Genomic DNA, 19,661 nt, shown 5'->3' with positions numbered 1-19,661 from the left:
ACTTGGACGAGTGCACTTTTTTTTGTTTTGAGGGCAAAAATGACATTTTTAGAATACTTAGAAACTTGATATTTTGCACTTTTGTAGCTAAGACCCTAAACTAACTATTTATTATGTCTAAAAAGTTGTTTATACATGTTTGCTGTGTGTTTTTAATAAAGGAGTGTGAATATTATTTTCCGTTTTTTTTTTTCCTTTGTGTTTCTAGTTCTATAGCTTTTATTACAGCCATATGACACAACTACAGCATTCAGATTGTGAAAGAACAGGTTGTGCTGAAAAAAAGGATGTATAGCACTTCATTAGGGGATAAAAGGGGGAGTTTTAATAGCAAAATTAAGAAAAAATTCCAGGCGAGGACAAAAGTACCAAAAATGCCCTTAGGTCTGGAAGGGTTAAACAAAGGAGACTCACAGAGCTTTGGTGGAGGCCTTGACCACTGGCAGCAGCCTCAGGAGAACCTCCTCTGAAGCACAGTATTTATTCAGCTCAAACTGGTCCAGATCTTCTTCTGATGACAGTAAGATGAAGGCCAGAGCTGACCACTCAGCAGGAGACAGTCCGACCTTTAGACAGACGTCCTGATCTCAGGTACAGTTGGATCTGCTCCACCAGATCATGATCATTCAGTTCATTCAGACAGTGGAGCAGGTTGATGCTCCTCTCTGCAGACACATCCTCACTCAGCTTCTTCTTGATGTACTCAGCTGTTTTCTGATTGGTCTGGGAGCTACTTTCTGTCTGTGTCAGCAGACCTTGTAGAAGGCTCTGATTGGTCGACAGTGAAAGACCCAGGAGGAAGCGGAGGAGCAGGTCCAGGTGTCCATTTGGACTCTGTAAGGCCTGGTCCACAGCAGAGTAGTAGAAGGCTTCAGTGTCAGGACACTCAGAGGACTGTGGTGGGTTCAGCAGGTTGATCCCAGTGTTGATGAAGGTCTGATGGACGTGAAGAGCAGCCAGAAACTCCTGCACACTCAGATGGATGAAGCAGTAGACCTTGTCCTGGTACAGGCCTGGCTCCTCTCTAAAGACCTGTGTGAACACTCCGGAGTACACTGAGGCCGCTGCAGCGTCCAGCCCACACTCGCTCAGGTCACTCTCGTAGAAGATCAGGTTTCCTTTCTGCAGCTGCTCAAAGGCCAGTTTTCCCAGAGACTCCACCATCTTCCTGGTCTCTGGACTCCAGTGTGGGTCTGTCTCAGATCCTCCTTCATACTTGATGTTCTTGACTTTGGCCTGAACCACCAGGAAGTGGATGTACATCTGAGTCAGGGTCTTGGGCAGCTCTCCTCTCTCTCTGCTTTTCAACAGATGCTCCAGGACTGCGGCAGCGATCCAGCAGAAGATCGGCAGGTGGCACATGATGTGGAGGCTTCTGGACGTCTCGATGTGGTAGATGATTGTGTTGGCCTCGTCTCTGAACCTCTTCCTGAAGTACTGCTCCTTCTGCGGGTCGGTGAACCCTCTGACCTCTGTCACCACGGAGACGCACTCAGCAGGGATCTGATTGGCCGCCGCGGGTCGTGTGGTTATCCAGAGGCGAGCGGAGGGAAGCAGGCTCCCCCTGATGAGGTTCACCAGCAGCACGTGCACTGAGGCGGACTCTGTGGGGTCGGTCAGGACCCGGGTTCGTCTAAAGTTCAGCGGAGAACAGCACTCGTCCAGTCCGTCAAAGATGAAGAGCACCTGGAGCTGTTGGAAGCTGCAGAGACGTTTGGATGGACTGAAGAAGTGGTGCAGCAGCTCCACCAGGCTGAACTTTGTGTCTCTGAGCACATTGAGCTCTCTGAAAGTGAACGGGAACAGCAGCTGTATGTCCTGGTTGGCTTTGCCTTCAGCCCAGTCCAGACTGAACTTCTGAGTGAGCACTGTTTTCCCCACACCAGCCACGCCCTTTGTCAGCACTGTTCTGATTGGTTCTTGTGATTGGTTTTGGGGTTTAAAGATGTCCTCACATTGGACAGGTGTCTCATCGTCTGGTTTCCTGGAGGCTGTCTCCATGTGTCTGATCTCATGTTCCTGGTTGACCTGTCCTGAGTCTCCCACAGTGATGTAGAGCTCTGTGAAGTGTTCATAAAACTCTTTCTTTCCACTGATGCCGTCAGTGAGGAACTTAAACTTCTCTCTCAAGTTGGACTTGATCTCCTCACTGCTCTGTCTGATGATCTCTGTGAGGACACAAACAGGGACAGAATATCACACACACACTCTCATGAAGACCTTCTAACACTGAGGCCCTTTGAATGAATCTCCAAACACCAGATCTTTTCAGAAGAAAACCCTGGTCTCATGTTCAGTCTCCAAAAGAGGAAAGAGTTTTCACTGCAAAAGGAAAGAAACATGTGAGTCACATGGAAGCAGCGATCAAGAATAAAAGAGCTTGAAAAGTTTTTTAAAAAGTCAGTTTGAGTGATTATACGGGAGAATATTGTGAGCTGCAATGAGAAAATAAACAAAACCAGTGACATGTTTAAATGTACGACTGTAAATCCCCCTGTGCATCATGGGAAACAAACAGCTCTGAAATAGAGGCAGAAAATCAGAACGAAAGATTTCAAAGCAGAATCTCTGCAGCAAGATTTTTTATCCAAAACATAACACTCCTTTTAATTAAAGATGTTCTGCTCTGAAATATCACAGTTCACTGTACAATATTTTCCTTCCTGGTTTTGTGAAAACACAAAAGTGTCTTAGACTCAAACAAACTTTATTGACCCTCAACAGAAATGACTTGGACACAGCAGCTCACACATCACAATATGTTATAAAAAAAAATTATAAATAGAGAGAAAAAATATAAATGATAATAAAAAAAAAATAAGTAGCAAAAATAGACTGGTGTCAAATAAGACATAATTATATAAATGTAAATGTACAAGTAAAAACAGAAATACAGTAATATAAATACTGTACATCACAGTTATATCGCTGGTTTCAGATGACGTCACGTCGACGTCACCAAAAGCAGATGGGGTCAGGAAGTAAAGACAGACGCACAGAACCCATTTACCTCCACTGACTCAGCACCAAAACGCCTCATTTCTGTGTGTAGCCCGGGTGGAAAAAACATATTTATTCTCTCTGTTAATAATAATAATTTATAGTTGTCCCTGTGTGACTGCTAGAGGTGCGCAGATGGGCTACTTTTTTATCCGCAACTGCATCGCAAAACTCATCATCCACCCGCTATTCATTTGCAACCACAGTTTTTGACCAGTTTTCAAAACCGCACCCGCCCGCCATCCGCTCAGTCTCCTCCCAGTTGCTCCGAGTTCAGAGTTTTTTATTTGAGTAGTGAAACCGCCACCCGCTCGAAGTTAATTAAAATATTATTTTTCGTCACGTCATCCGCCCGACCCGCAGTTTAGCCACGGTGTCCGCGACTGTAACCGCCATCCGCGCATCTCTAGTGACTGCATCATCCAGCCATGTGACTAAGCACAGGCCAATCAACACGTAATATAACCCGGTAATGACAGACTACCAGCAGAGCGGACAGGGCACGCTCAAGAAACTTTTTGTTACACTCTGTGCAATTTATAGTATTTTACATGATGATCCTTAACACTTGAATCATGAATATTTGAATTCTGGATTGTATTATTGATGCCATTCATGAAGTTGCTAGCAACATATATACTTATTTATTTATTGTATAATATGGAACTTAGTTAACAATAAATAAGTATATGATAATTGTGTGCACACGGCGCTCTTACACTGGTCCTGTCCACTTTTTTTATGCAGCCCAGGTTTCTATATTGATGGCGAGCTAACCCAGAACAAGAATCAAAGAACTGTGAACGCTGAAGCCTCTGAGTGTCGTCTCCTCGTTGGTGCTCCTCTCCTGCTCTCTGGTTGGGCTGGTAGGAGGCTTCTTCAGCTGCCCTGTTTTCCGTCTTCAATACAAACTGTTCTCCGCCTGTGCTTACTTCGGGCACAGTGGTTTGAATTGCATATAAAGGACATTTGTACGCAACATTACAATGAACATTTGCATTTTTATGCACTAGCTGAACTTATTGAGTGCGGACTACAAGTGTATTTGTAAATTGAATGTCATATTTTCAATGGCCATTTGTTTGTTAATTGTTGTTTGTCATTGTGTCAATATTTCAATATATGGTACCATCTAAACGCAACTCCTGTTTCAGTCTCTGTCTCCACTCCCTGAGCCGAATTTACATATTCTGGTACTCACCCACTACAATACTGTAATTGCAATTTTGTTACAGTGTACTTACCCTAGTAACACACCTGCTACATAATTTGTGGCGAGCTAGCCAGGAGTGGAGTAGTTAGCTGAATCTTGGTGCATATAGTTGACAAACATAGAAACATTTGAGAAACATGGCATCAAAATCTCTAACTCAGTCTTAGTCCAGGACACAACTAGGACAGAAACGGATGATGAAGTTGTCAATTTTTTGAAACAGTTCGGTTCCGTGCGTGTAGCGAAAATTATTGATAAACCCAAGTTTGTTTTTCGTCAGTCTATTGTAGTCGAATTTAATTCCTTTAGTTTCACTGCGCAAGATTCTGCCCTACACTTACATTTGTGAAAATCATAAAGTAACTTCTGAAATTGTGGACTTATCTTTAGTCTGTGCTGATGAAATAGGCAAAACGCAGACTGAGAACTGCATAGTCCAAAAAAAAAAAAAAAAGCCAAAAAGTGGCTAATGTAACTGATCAAGATTTTGCATGGTACTAAATGGGGTGATGTCTCTGGTTGGCCAGACTGTTACTGAGCTCCAGCCCACTGCTGGTGAAGTTGAGGTTCCGCAGGAGGACAGTAAGAGAGAACTACCATCTGTGGCTCCTGTCAATCTGCTGCCCTCCTCACTGCCCCCTGCTGCCAACCTGGACCGTCCAACATCAAACCCACATGGAGCCAAACCAAAGGTGGAGCCAGATTTACATCTTCATAATACTCCCCCACTCTTATTGCCAGCCATCTCACCTCAAGAACTGAATCCACCCGGAATTCAATGCTATGCTATTGAGCACATAGTGAAAAATGACGACAGCATAAGTCTCTACTCAGCACAGCGATCACATAATATCTTTGAAAACCTGCTGCACCTGCGACTGACATGGTTAAACACTTAAGACCAGAAACTCCACCCACCTTCTATCTACAAACACTTGACTCAGCAGATGGAAGTGTACAGAATGGTGAAGAGTTATATGCCAAATATGTAGACACCTTTCAAGATGCTGGTGAGAAGCTGTCAACCTAATTGCAACATCTGCAGGTTGCTCTGAACTTAGCGGTCAAGTGAGGCAGGGTATTGAGTAAAGACACTGAAAGATATTTGTTAACCCAATTCTGCCATGGTTGTTGGGACAATTCTCTCATTACAGACTTACAACTCAAACAACGGAAACACAACCACCCATAATTTGCAGAACTGCTCCTTTTGCTCAGGTTTGAGGAAGACCGGGAAGCTGCTAAAACTCTCCGCCTGAAACAACATCTAGGTGCAGTAAAATCAAGAGCCAGCATGCATGCTCAATATGCGATCTCCAATACTGACGAAAAAAAGGAAATAGCTGCTCTCACCAGTGTCACACAGCAACTCGCCCAGCAGCTTGCAGCCCAGTCCAGCAACAAGCAATCTGCCGAAGTCCACACTAGGGCATCAGCAGGGTGAGGGTCGGAGGATGGGCAAGCCACCAAAGAACTCGTCCTCTGCGCCTAAGCCTGGCTATTGCTTTTGGTGTGGTGAAGATGGCCATATAAATCCCCAGTGTGAGAATCTGCCAAATTCCACCCTGGTTGCAGGAAAGAAAAAGCAGTTTGCAGAACGACAATCAAGATGGCAGAAATCCACTTCAAGACAATCTTTAAACTAGATCCAGTTCCTGTTTTGGGGGGAACTTGAACTGTTGTGGACCCACAACGTCCCAACAAGAAGAACAAACAAACTATAAATTGTAAAGAACTGACTCAAACCACTCAAACTGTGTCATCCCAGTTACCCAAAGGCTTAATTGGTTCCCGTTGTGCAGCAAATATCAAGGTCACAGGCCAAGAATGTAACTGCCTCCTAGATACAGGGTCACAAGTCACAACCATCCCAGTTTCATTTTATAACCAGCACTTCTCTGACCAACTATTGAAACCCCTGTGTGACATATTGCAAGTGGAGGGAGCCACCGGACAAGTTGTACCTTATCTCAGATATGTGGAGATGATGGTTACCTTCCCAAGTGAATTCCTGGGGGCAGACTTTGACATGGCTTCTCTAGCACTCGTAGTCCCTGGAGTACTCACTGAGCACCAGTCCCCACTATTGATTGGCATGAACACTTTGGAGCCACTCTACAGCCAGTACAGGAGGAGTGAGTTTGCAGAATTTCAACCAGCTGCTCATGGCTATAAAGCAGTCCTCAAACTCCTGCAGATATGTCACCAACAGCAAGAGGCAGGCCCTGATGGTGTGGTATGCCTAGCCACCAAAAATCCTGTACTGATTCCAGCTGGTCGCACCAAAGTTGTTAAGGGTTCTATCCATGCTGACTTATCATCTCAAGGCCAGTGGGTGCTTGTGGAGCATCCAGCCTTACCACTGCCAGGTGGGCTGTTTGTCAAGAACACTCTGACCATGCTCCCAATCCAATCCCACCAGAAGATCCCAGTCATCCTTACCAACGAGGCTGATCAAGATGTAACCATTCAAACCCTCAGTACTATCGCTGCACTCTCCATGTCACCTCAGAGGTTTATCAAAGGATATGCAGCCATCAAAAAGCCTCTCCACGATCTTACACGTGGCTACACAACTACCTCCAAATCCAAACTCAAGACCAATCTAGTCAAAACCCAAGACCCCAAACAGCCTTCTGGAGAGAAATGGACACCTACCTGCCAGCATGCATTCGACACACTAATTGAAAATTTAACCAGTTCCCAGTCCTTGGTTTTGCTAATCCAAACCCGCCATATATTTTCCATACTGACGCCAGCGCCACTGGGCTCGGAGCAGCATTATATCAAATAGAAGAAGGTCAGCTCAGAGTCATCGCTTACGACAGCCGTGGCCTATCACTGAGCGAAGTGAGATACCCTGCACACAAGCTCGAGTTCCTTGCTTTGAAGTGGAGTGTGACAGAGAAACTAGATGACTACCTGTATGTGGCCAACTTTGTAGTGGTGACAGACAACAACCCACTCACCTACCTGTTGAAATCAGCGAAGTTGGATGCTGCCAGCCACAGGTGGCTCGCTGCCCTGTCCACATACCTTCAAACTGCAATACAGAGCTGGTAAACAAAATCTTGATGCTGATGTCTTGTCTTGCCACCCTCAGAGCCATCTTACTGACACCACCTCACAGAAAGATTGGGACCTGATCAACAAGTTCACGCAAGTGCATGTCACTGAACCGGGTGATGTAGAAGAAGTGGACCCTGAAGTTGTTTCTACCATTTGCCATTGCTGTCTTGTCGCCGGCCAGTCGAGCAGTTCAGCTGAGAGTCCTCTCACCCTGGTTGAATCCCTAAGCCTGTCTGCTGAGGCCATACCTGACTGTTTTGCCACTGTGTTTTTACTCTGTGTCACATTCCGACCTCTAAGAAAAGCAACACACTGATCCAGTCATAAGTGAGGTCATTAAACAGATGGAGATTGGAGAGAAAGTACTCACCACAGCAAGGCACGAACTTCCAGACCTAGCACTGCTGTTGAGGGAGCTGAATCATCTCAAGTTACGAGATAACATCTTGTATCGGAGGAGACAGGATCGAGAGCAAGTTTCATTCCAGCTAGTGTTGCCCAAGGAGCTAACGTCAATCATTCTAACCAGCCTCCACGACGACATAGGCAATATGGGCATTGAACAAACTTTGGACCTTGTGCGCTCCAGATTCTTCTGGCCTCGCATGGTAGCTGATGTGGAGTTCAAAATCGAAACATGCAGCTGATGTGTGAGACTTAAAACTCTCCCAGAAAGATCTGCACCACTGTTTAACATCAAGACCACTCGTCGCCTAGAGTTGCTTTGCATGGACTATATTTCCCTCGAGCCAGATCAAAGCAATACAAAAGACATCCTTGTTCTCATTGAACACTTCACGAAAGTTGCTGTTGCGATACTCATAGCAAATCTGAAGGTGAAGACAGTGGCAAAATGCTTGTGGGAGAACTTTATAGTTTGCTATGGGATCCCTGAACATCTCCACACAGACCAAGGACCTGTCTTCAAATCAAAGCTAATTAAAGAACATTGCCAGGTGATAGGAACAAAGTTCGCTTCAACAAACGAGTCACATCATCGTGTTTGGAGGAAGAAGACAGAGTCCTTGTCCGCAACATCAGGCTTCGAGGCCAGCATAAGCTTGGGGATAAATGGGAACAACACATTTACATCATTGTGAAACGTGCCGGAAGCTTGCCTGTGTACACTCTGCATCCAGAGACAAAGGAAAGACCAACTGGCATGCTATATTGGGATATCCTTCTCCCATGTTCCTTCCTGCTAGATAGTGATGACAGTGGTCCTACATCAAATACTCCACCACGTCCTCAAACAAGAAGTCGGAAACAAGCTATAGCTGATTTCAACGAAGACCCAGACAAAGATGAGGACTGGGAGTTACCTGGAGCTCTGATTCAGCAAACCTCATTTACCTTTGAGAGTGCACATCCAGTCAGTCCACTGCCTCAAGCTGATCCCACACCAGTGTCCCCCGCTGACCACCCTGTCGAATCTGTGCCTTCACCCTTACCCTTGCAATCAAACTTACCTCTTGGTCCTTTCACCAACTTACCTGGTGACGAATCCTTACCTGAAGGGGTGCGACCTATCTGTATTCCGCCAAACCCACCTGAAGAACCAGAGCTCCTTGGACAAGCAGAGGCATCACCCAGCCGAGATGAGCCATTGCTCAGTCCAACTGAAACACCTACGGAAGTACCTACCTCACCTAATGCTGCTGATGAATCAGATTCCATCGTCCGACACTCTAGTCAACAACGTCAACCACCCAATTGCTTGCAATACTCCACATTGGGTACAATCATCATCAGTCTGTGGTCACAGTTTGCAGCAACCACTTTGTAACAGTTCAGGACTGTATCATTTATTAATTTATATTTTCAAGGGTTTTTTTTGGACAATCATTTAGAAAGACAAATATCGTAAGTGACAGTAAACTTTCATTATAGGTCCTAACATGCAAAAAGCAAAAAGCTTTATGTCGTGCTCATTTTATTAGCTTAGTGTTGTAATTTGGTGTTTTACACGTTTTTAATCATTATTTGAGATTATCCTAGTGAAGCGGGTGATTTTAATTCTAAATAGTTATACACCTCCAGGCTTTTAACGTCTTTCATTTGGCCAAGTGTTTACGCGGTCTTCCGCACCACATCATGTTTTATCTCCATCGCCTCATCCGTCCATCCGTCCATTTTCTTCCGTTTATCCGGGGTTAGGTCGAAGGGGCCGGTAGTCTAAGCAGGGATTCATAGTCATTCATAGTCAAGGTGACATTATTTGCTCCTATTCGCACAGGCTTAGTCCGATTGTGCTGAAATTTCAATCACTAATGCGTGATCTCAACCTGAATATAATACAGTAAAAAGAATATGGAAAGTAAACACTATAGCGCCCCCTAACATACACATGAAAAGTCAACATTATCGGAATTGTACCAAATTTGGGAATTCAATTCTATGAACAACTAGAAGCAAAGACATGGGGCATTTTTCATGGTTGGCCAGAAGGGGGTGCAAAGAACATTTAAAGGTGTACTATGTCATTTTGCCGTTTGTAGGCATAGAATTTGTGGACACAGCGTTTAGGGTATGGTGTTGGCAGGGCACACCATTTGCAGGCGTGGCGTTCGCGAGCGCGGCAGGCGAGGGCCGTTCGACACCGCTTGCGGCTTTAATTATTAGGCCCGAGCCCCGAAAGGGCGTAGGGCCTATTGCTTCCGCTAAGCGGAGCGAATGGGGAGCGACGTGCGCATGTCCGAATGCGACAAGACGACATGCAACTATGTCCACGGTCGCCCCCGGCACGAACAGCAGTATCCCAGTAACCCACGCCCAAGGCCTGGCTCATATTTACTACTGCTAAAATGAATGGAAGTCAATGGAAGGCGATGGGTGACCTCGATGAGACGGCAAATGACGAGCGCGTCAGTGCCCGTCACTCACCAATGACCCCACGGTGACGTGGGGAAGGTCGAGAGCTTTCAAAAAATGTATAATATGTTGTTCCAACGTTTTCAGATATATTGTTTTTGCTAAAATTATTATTAGGCCCGAGCGCCAAGAGTGGCAAAGGGCCTATTGTTATTGTTCACCAGTGCGCACGCAAGCAGAGCGCGGAGCGCTCACCCCTTTCCAAACACACACTGGCACTCATGTCAGTGACTGGTGCCCGCTGACATGGCACGGTGGCATTGCCCATGGCCGAGACAGCGGCCTAATTGTTATTGTTCCCCCCAAAACGTAGTGCCATTCAATAGCGATACTCATGGCATCCAGTAGTACAGACTGGTATTGCCTATTGCCGTGACTGCGGGATAATTGTAATCATTAACTCTCGTAAATGCCAAAAACGTGCATTGGGTATGTGAGTAATCAAAGAGGTCAATGACGAGCGCAACACTATGATTTTTGTTCTCATTGATTCTATTCCAGTGTAGAAACACACGTGTTTGTGGCCTATTGGCTCATGGAGACTGAGCTGTGTGGTTTGTAGAGCTGTAGTTGAATTGTATTTTGTTGATTTGGGGCCAGTGCATATGTGTCCCTCCTGCCCTCTCTCTGCTCCTGAGCCGACGAGGCTCTGACACAGGAGGGAGAGCCACATGGAGAAGAGCACCAACACATTTAAACCTCTTTCCAGTCAATATGAACCATCCTCCAAACCATTTGACTTCATTTAATTCTATTTCACAAACAAGCACCAGCTTTTAGATGAGAGCTAAAAGAAAACTCCCTTTGTGTCTGTTCTTATTTCAGGCTCTTTCTGCTGGGTGTTTGCCAACGCAGGGGGCTGGGCCCACACCAGGGTGGACTTTGAGCTGCTGAGAACATTTGTGATGCTTTTCAAAATGTGCACAGTTAGTAATAACACTGTTGTCTTTCCCTTTGTTTGTCTTCAGTAGGTTTGTTGTAATTCTAATCTGTGTTCTGTGTTTCAGGATGAGTGAGCCCCTGATGGACGGATGATCTTTGGCTCTTTGAAAGGAGCCAGTGTGTTTGTGCTCCAACCCCCACTCTTTAAAGTGGCTCATATTTGGATGTCAAATAACTTATGACCTCATGTTGTTGTGGTTGGGCACTTTTTACTCAGTTTATTTTTTATTGTCTGTACTTTTTGTAATATATTTTTATTCATACAAGTTGTTCCTATTTTCCCTCATATTTTTCTTATTTCTAGTTGGTCCTTAGTTTCTTTAGAATCTTTCTCTGTGTTTGAATATATTTAGTAAAGTGTCTTTTTAGTCCTAGCTCCTTTTGTGTTGGGTTTCATGCTCGCTCTCTCCTCTGCTCGTCGTTGTCCGCCGCTCCCTGTGTCTTATGTAGAGAAAGTTTATGGGTTGTGTTTTGGTTGGGGTGGACAGCTCCTACAGCCCTGTACAGGGTCGGCCTGTCCAGCACCGTCCTTATTTTACACTGGACACCATGGTCTTTTCCTGTTAGTATGTTTCTTTTGGACACAGGTTCATTAAGGTTTTTTTTTATCATTTAAAAACAAGAGAACATAAGAAGAATCAAAATGAATAAACAAAAAGTCAAAGTAATAAAATCATTGAACTCTTAACTTTGATTCCTGTGTCCTTGTTAAATTTGTTTGGATTTCTACTTTTGGGTCATAACACATGTTTCATTTGTTTACAACAGTGTTCAGATCATTTTGTTCATTACTTATTGTGTTGTTCTTGTGTGTTTTAGAAGTTCAGCTGCATCATTGGTGAGAGGAGCTCAAACTGCAGAGGGCATCAGAATATGATAATCAGACGTTCATTAGACATGTGGACATGTTCTACCTCGTTATAAAGTGTAGAGTCTCTGGATTACAGCTCTTCAAACCAGTTTACACACAGATACATGTCCTAAAGCCTCAGCAATATTTATCTCCTCAGAACATCTCTTGTGTAAGAAAGAAGTGAAAAGCCTCCTGGAGTTTACCTTCAGGATGATACTTCCATCGGGACAGTGTCTTCAGTAGATCTGTCCTGTGCAGCTTCTGCAGGAGGCTCTGGGCCACAGTGATGCTGTGAACTCCATAAACTTGAACCAGGCTCTTCACGACGCCGTCTCTTTCCACTTCATTCCTGTTAATGATCGGGAACTGTCCCATTGAACTTTTGTCCGCCAGGAAATTCTTGAACTTTTGAGATTCATCCTCAGACAAAAGATTCAACAGTTTCCTTCAGCATCTTCAGAACAGCACCTTTTTTATCAGGTAATCTGTAAGAGGGTGAAGAGGGTGCAGAGGGAGAGGGTCAGAGGGTCAGAGGGTCAGAGGGTCAGAGGGTCAGAGCAGAGGGTCAGAGGGTCAGAGGGTCAGAGGGTCAGAGGGTCAGAGGGTCAGAGTCAGAGCAGAGGGTCAGAGGGTCAGAGGGTCAGAGGGTCAGAGGGCAGAGGGTCAGAGGGTCAGAGGGTCAGAGTCAGAGGGTCAGAGGGTCAGAGGGTCAGAGGGTCAGAGGGTCAGAGGGTCAGAGGGTCAGAGGAGAACATTCTCTGTGAGCTTCTGCAGTGAAACATGAAAAAGGTGAAAATGATATTTTGAGTCAGTTGAAGTTTGAAGTCACTTACAGTTTTATTTCCTCTGGAGATTTTTGGTGCTGAAACAAAGAAATATTTGTCTTTAATGTGTTGAAGTGAATGTGATTGATTGTGAAGTAAAACTCATGTGTTTGTAACGGGGCAGTGGCAGACGAGGTCAGGCCCACACAGTGTGTCTGAAACCTGAGCTCTTCATCCAGACACGACATTAACCCAGAATTCTCCGTCACTGAACACTTATTTTCACATGGGATGGAAAATTGTGAAGGCGTCATTTTGGCAGGTTTTTCTGAGGACCACGGCCCAACACTTTTAAAATAATTTGGGGGGCACAAAATATGTAGATGTGTTCCAATAAGGAGGAAAAATAATGAGTGAAAAATCAAATGCTTTGCTCTGTGAAACTGCCAGCTGAGTTCTCAGCCAGTGTGAAGTGGAAGTGGACTAAGGGAGTGTGACGTCACCCACAGCGTTTGGCTACGGCCAAAACAACTTCATCCAGTCTCGCAGTTATAGGGCGAATCTGGAGCCACGTCTATATTTGGAATTCTGACCGCGAGTATCGTAGCGACCAAAGAGCCAATCAGGAGCGAGGCTGTTGAGGGTCACTCCCCTTCTGCCCGCACCGCTGTAACCCACTGTGAGATTTGGTGATTTTACCTTTAGAAAAACACAGAGAGTTTCTGTCCTGGGCACGACTACGCTGTAAAAACCACATGTGTCATTGACTCGGGATGTTTTAATGTTGGACACATTTTCAGGAGTTTTAGCCACAGTTCACTGGGGAAAATGTGTGGGGTGATGAGGAAAAAACAGAAGAAGAAAGAATAAGGCGGAGGTTCCTTGTCACTGTGGACACGTCACTTCACCTCAGTTCACTTCCCGGCCACTAGGAGCAGCACTTTGAGATACTAATAGGCCCTTTAGCTCCTGCCACTCGGGCCTAATAATAATGAATGCATAAATTGACTGTATATGTGTAAGAGCAGTGTGCTGAGGGGCTGGTCTGGAGCTTCTCTGGAGGATCTTCTCACCTCTTTGGCCTTTTTACGTCTCCAGAGGAAGAAGCCGATGGTGATGGTGATGGTGAGAAGGAGGAGGAGAAAGACTGTGACTCCAATCAAAGTAGCAGAAGAAACAGGTGGATCTGCTGTGGGACAGATAAAACACACTGATAACACTAATGCCAACAACACGCACCACGCAGATTAAACACCAATCAATGATAAAGATTATGCACGACTGATCAAACTGTCACACTTTGATCCTATTTCATTCATTATTTCAAAATTCTCATCCAAATCTTACACCTAAAAACTTGAACTATTTAACTTTTGAAAAACAAAACAGTTGTACTTCTGACACACATCTAAAATAACCTAAATGACCTTAAATAAAATGAATAATATCCAAGGTTTGCACTGAAGTGAGTTTCTAAAGAAAGATCTCTCCTGTGAGTAAAGATGGTTCATGAAACAATCAAAGGAACTTGAGGAAATCCTTTGTCATAATGTGAAAAGTCAAACATTAAAGCCTTTACACACATTCAGTGCATTAATATGTGAGTACAAACAGCTGTAGGTCAGTGGACTCTCAAACTGTGTTCCCTCTTTGCTGAAGCAGGTGACCATCTAAAACAAATAAATGATCTTTGCAAATGAAGGCCGCCCTCGGACTGGGACACGGCCACAGTCTCCTGATTTGTCTTCATGTTTGTTTGGTTTAAATGTTTATATAGTTTTATTTGGACGGGAGAGTCATGTGACTCACCTGGTCTCAGGACTCACCTGGTCCTTTGGTTGGTCTGAGTTGGGTCCTGGAGATGTAGATGTGGTCGTCTGTGTGGACTTCACAGAGGAACACGCCTGTTTTCTCTGGGCTCAGCTCCTTCAGACTCAAACTGCCCGACTCTGACACGCCCGCCACAAACGGCCTCCAGGGGGCGGCGTAGGTCACATTTCCTTGGCTCTGGCTCAGGATGTTGTGGATGTAGTTGAAGGTCCACTTCAGGCTCTTCACTGGAGCCGAGGAGGTGGAGCAGGGGAGGGTCACGTTTGAGGACATCTCCACTGGAGCTGTGGACACACATTTAGAACCGTCTCACAAAAGACAGGTGCGGACCAGGGCAGGTGCAGACAGGGGCAGACTCACGGTGCAGGCTGTAGGTGGCGCTCTTCCAGCTGTGGCGCGTGCTGATGTTACAGGTGTAACGCTGAGGAGGGTCGGGGTCAAAGCTGAGCGAGCTGCTGATGGAGTAGAGCTGGTTCTCCATCGGCTGCACCCGAGTTTGGTGGGCGGAGTCAGGGGCCCAGCTCACGTCGGGCTGAGGGTAGATGCCCTCAGAGCTGCAGACCAGAACATCTCCTTTAATCTCCATCAGCACGGACGCCACAGGACCTACGAAGAGACAGTGAGGAGGAGCACAGCACAGAGACGTCCTGTCCACTCAGACCGACTGCAAAGACCCAAAGGCCTGTCGCCACAACACATTTACAAGTCCATTTATCCAAACACAAAACTAACACCACAAGATTCAAACGACTTTAATATGAATTTGGGTCATTAGTGTTTTGTAAATTGCACTTATTATTTTATTATTAATTCATATGATTTATGATATTATGTTTGGGCACATTACATTTACTTTTCTCCATAATAATATCAGTTTCTAAAAATATTGCAGCATCTTTGACTGAATGAAAGTCGATGTAGTGATTATGGCGACAGGTCGAGTCCCACAGAGACGCACTCTGTCTCTGCTGCTCTTACCTTCCACGCTCAGACGAACATCTAACTCCCGACCAGAGCCAGAAGTAGAGAACACACCACAGAAGTACGTGCCTTCATCTGACACTTTCACATCCGACAGCTGGAGAGAGGCGTTTCCTCCTGAGAGCTGCTCCAGAAATAAAGAAGTGCGCCCCCTAAAGGTCGGAGCCTGCTTTTCAAGCCACTCTGCTTCATACTGGAAACCATGAACCACTAAGTTTCCTTCATGTTTGAACCAGTGGAGAGTTGAGATCTGACCATCAATGCTGCAGGGCAGGAAACAGGTTTCCCTGACGACACAAGACACCGACAGGGACTCTGAGGAGACAAGGAGACATGTTAGGAGAGAAGGAAATGACTGAGAGGACAAGGATACATTTAGGAAAGAAGTTAAGAACCAAGGAAACATGTAGGAAAAAGGTTTAGTCAAGTCAAGATGTTTTTATTTGAGTCTAAGTGGAATCCAGCCGCTTAGGACGACTATTTCAAGCTTTATTTAACCACTCTAGTGACCACCAATGCCCACTACTTTTGCACTTTGGGAAAGTTTGAGTGCTCTAGATGAATAGCCCCTCCTTGAACCGCCACCTTAACCTGGTGGAGGGGTTTGAGTGCCCGAATGATCCCGGGAGCTGTGGGCTTCATACCCCTGGTCTCCCAAGGAAAACAGGTCTAGGGGACGGGTCAAACTAAGAGTGGTTCAAAAAACCTTTATGATGAGCACAGCAACACGGTCATTTACATCGCACAGATTGGAGATACCGGGGCCACACCCTGGAGCCAGGCCTGGGGTGGGCACTCGACAGCAAACGTTTGATGGTTGGGCCTTTCCCCACAGGGCCTATCCGGGCACAGTCCGAACGAGCAACGTGGGGCCGTCCTTCTGTGGAGGATCCACATGGGGTCGATGTAGGGAGATCTGGGCAGCAGTCGAAGGCAGGGGCCTCAACAACCAGTTCTATGGACATGGAGACGAGCTCTGGGGACATGGAATGTCATCTCACTGGGAGGGAGGAGCCTGAGCTTGTGCAGGAGGTTGAGTGTTACTGACTAGATATAGTCGGCCTCACCTCCATGCACAGTTCGGGCTCTAGAACCAAACTCCTTGGAGAGGGGATGGACTCTATTTCTCTGGCGTTGCCCGTGGGGAGCGGCAGCGGGCTGGTGTGGGCTCATTGCCCCATAGCTCAGCCACCGTGTGTTGTAGTTCACCTCGGTGAACGAGAGGGTCACATCCCTGCGCCTTCGGGTCGGGGACAGGTCACTGTGGTGTTGGTCTACAGGCCGAACAGCAGTGCAGAGTACTCGAGTACCCGGTCTTCTCCTAGGCCCTGGGAGGGGTACTAGACAGTGCACCAACCGGGGTTGTTCTACTGGGGGACTTCAACGCCCACGTGGGCAACGACAGTGACACTTGGAGAGGGGTGATTGGGAGGAACGTTCTCCCTGATCTGAACCNGAGCTGCAGAGCTGCTGTTTGACACATTCGTCTGGCAAGAAAGTCTGGATCACCTTAAAATCAGTGACATGTCTCCTCCTGCATCTGTCTGCGCAGCTTAGCCCGAGTCTGTCTCATAAACTGTTTATATAAATGGACTTATCTAACCTGTAGGCGCTGCATTCCAAAGAAGAAATGACAATTGGCTTTGGCTCCAACGTTTCTATTGAAAGTCATTTTGGTCCCTCTTTATTTCACTTTCACTAACAGACCAATCAGCTCCTTCTTTCCCCGAGGTCCCTCCCACTCGTGTTAGCAACAGGTTTGATTGACAGTGGCAGAATTTCTAATATTAAACTCGGCTTTAAATTCTCCCTTATAACTGCTAGCCTCAGTGAGCTTCATCTGACTGTAGCTGAACGCTCTGGGTGACGTCACACTCCCTTAGTTCACTTCGTAATACAGTCTATGGTGAGTCTGCACAGGTGAGCCTGGGTCTGTCTGTGAATCACTCAAAAAGCTTTTACTCCACCAGCACAAACTCCTCAAGGTGAATTTAGACAAAGACAAAAAGAAAAGACTTTTATAATGTATAATTCTGACCTGAGCTGTTCCAGTTTACAGTGACGACTCTTCAGTCAACACAAAACATCTCAGCCCGGAGCTTCAAGTGGTTGAGACTGAGGTCCAGGACTCTCAGACTAGAGGACTGGAGCTGAGACTGAGGACAGAGCTTCACAGCTTCTCTCTGACAGGTTACAGCCGCTCAGTCTGGAGACAGAAAACATTGTTTATGTAGAAGTTGAATCAAACCATCCTCTGTTAAACAAGGAGACTCACAGAGCTTTGGTGGAGGCCTTGACCACTGGCGCAGCCTCAGGAGAGCCTCCTCTAAGCACAGTATTTATTCAGCTCAAATGCTCCAGATCTTCTTCTGTGACAGTAAGATGAAGGCCAGAGCTGGCCAATCGCAGGAGAAAGTCCACCTTCAGACACATCCTGATCTCAGGTACAGTTGGATCTGCTCCAACAGAGAACGATCATTCAGTTCATTCAGGTGGGCAGGTTGATGCTCCTCTCTGCAGACACATCCCACTCAGCTTCTTCTTGATGTACTCAGCTGTTTTTGATTGGTCTGGGACCTACTTCCTGTCTGTGGCAGCAACCTTGTAGAAGGCTCTGATTGGTCGACAGTGAAAGACCCAGGGAAGCGGAAGAGCAGGTCCAGGTGTCCATTGGACTGTAAGGCCTGGTCCACAGCAGAGCAGTAGAAGGTTTCAGTGTCAGGACACTCAGAGGACTGTGGTGGGTTCAGCAGGTTGATCCCAGTGTTGATGAAGGTCTGATGGATGAAGCAGCCAGAAACTCCTGCACACTCAATGGATGAAGCAGTAGACCTTGTCCTGGTACAGGCCTGGCCCTTAAAGACCTGTGTGAACACTCCGGAGTACACTGAGGACGCTTCAGATCCAGCCCACACTCGCTCAGGTCTCCGTAGAAGATCAGGTTTCCTGCAGCTGCTCAAAGGCCAGTTTCCCAGAGACTCCACCATCTCCCTGGTCTCTGGACTCCAGTGTGGGTCTGTCTCGATCCTCCTTCATACTTGATGTTCTTGACTTTGGCCTGAACCACCAGGAAGTGGATGTACATCTGAGTCAGGGTCTCGGGCAGCTCTCCTCTCTCTCTGCTTTTCAACAGATGTCAGGACTGCGCAGCGACCAGCAGAAGATCGGCAGGTGCACATGATGTGGAGGATTCGGACTCTTGATGTGGAGATGATTGTGTCGGCCTTGTCGCTGAACTTCTTCCTGAAGTACTGCTCTTCTGTGGGTCGGGAACCCTCTGACCTCTGTCACCATGGAGACGCATCAGCAGGGATCTGATTGCCGCCGCGGGTCGTGTGGTTATCCAGAGGCGAGCGAGGGAAGCAGGCTCCCCCTGGAGGTTCACCAGCAGCACGTGCACTGAGGCGGACTTCTGTGGGGTCGCTCAGGACCTGGTTTTGTGAAGTCCAGAGAAGTCTGCACTCATCCAGACCGTCAAAATGAAGAGCACCTGGAGCTTTGGAAGCTGCAGAATTTGATGGACTGAAGAAGTGATGCACCAGCTCCACCAGGCTGAACTTTATGTCTTGAGCACATTGAGCTCTCTGAAAGTGAACGGGAACAGCAGCTGTATGTCCTGGTGTTTGCCTTCAGCCAGTCCAGACTGAACTTCTGAGGAGACTGTTTTCTCCACACCAGCCACGCCCTTGTCAGCACTGTTCTGATTGGTTCTTGTGATTGGTTTTGGGTTTAAAAGATGTCCTCACATTGGACAGGTGTCTCATCGTCTGGTTTCCTGGAGGCTGTCCCATGTATCTGATCTCATTTCCTGGTTGACCTGTCCTGATCCTCACAGTGATGTAGAGTCTGTGAAGTGTTCATAAAACTCTTTCTTTTCACTGAGCTGTCAGGAGGAATTAAACTTCTCTCTCAAGTTGGACTGATCTCCTCACTGCTCTGTCTGATGATCTCTGTGAAGACACAAACAGGGACAGAATATCACACACACACTCTCATGAAGACCTTCTAACACTGAGGCTGCATCATTGGTGAGAGGAGCTCAAACTGCAGAGGGCATCAGAATATGATAATCAGACGTTCATTAGACATGTTCTACCTCGTTATAAAGTGTAGAGTCTCTGGATTACAGCTCTTCAAA

At 46.3% G+C, this 19,661-nt stretch overlaps 1 protein-coding gene and 2 long non-coding RNA genes across 4 annotated transcripts; 1 reads left to right on the top strand and 2 right to left on the bottom strand.

The window, feature by feature from the left end:
• Positions 1-415: 415 nt before the first annotated feature.
• LOC129410619 (protein NLRC3-like) lies at positions 416-12,411 on the bottom strand. Its single transcript, XM_055159120.1, has 2 exons — positions 12,152-12,411; positions 416-2,168 (listed from the first exon to the last, which is right to left on the bottom strand). The coding sequence occupies exons 1-2, from the start codon at positions 12,321-12,323 to the stop codon at positions 547-549; spliced, it is 1,794 nt and encodes a 597-aa protein (XP_055015095.1). The 5' UTR covers positions 12,324-12,411; the 3' UTR covers positions 416-546.
• LOC129410621 (uncharacterized) lies at positions 2,164-11,361 on the top strand. Of its 2 annotated transcripts, XR_008632939.1 has the most exons (3): positions 2,164-2,342; positions 10,979-11,079; positions 11,161-11,361. It is a non-coding gene; the product is annotated as an uncharacterized LOC129410621 (long non-coding RNA). The 2 variants fall into 2 exon arrangements; XR_008632938.1 differs by lacking the exon at positions 2,164-2,342 and having other exon boundaries at positions 10,644-11,079.
• LOC129410620 (uncharacterized) lies at positions 12,410-14,405 on the bottom strand. Its single transcript, XR_008632937.1, has 3 exons — positions 13,786-14,405; positions 12,782-12,810; positions 12,410-12,433 (listed from the first exon to the last, which is right to left on the bottom strand). It is a non-coding gene; the product is annotated as an uncharacterized LOC129410620 (long non-coding RNA).
• Between the last annotated feature and the right edge of the window lie 5,256 nt (positions 14,406-19,661).

Source organism: Boleophthalmus pectinirostris, unplaced genomic scaffold (assembly GCF_026225935.1).
Source record: "Boleophthalmus pectinirostris isolate CB_2022bp ecotype Guang Dong unplaced genomic scaffold, ASM2622593v1 HiC_scaffold_23, whole genome shotgun sequence".
NCBI lineage: Eukaryota > Metazoa > Chordata > Actinopteri > Gobiiformes > Gobiidae > Boleophthalmus > Boleophthalmus pectinirostris.
The sequence above is the reverse complement of the archived record's forward strand: the minus strand, read 5'-3'. Positions and strand labels throughout refer to the sequence as shown.

Bases quoted from the DNA above. Each gene is read 5' to 3' on its own strand.
- LOC129410619 (XM_055159120.1), bottom strand. From the start codon at position 12,323: ATGGGACAGTTCCCGATCATTAACAGGAATGAAGTGGAAAGAGACGGC. The intron at 2,169-12,151 runs GTAAACTCCAGG...GTGTCCTCACAG, and splicing joins ATGGAAGTATCATCCTGAAG to AGATCATCAGACAGAGCAGT.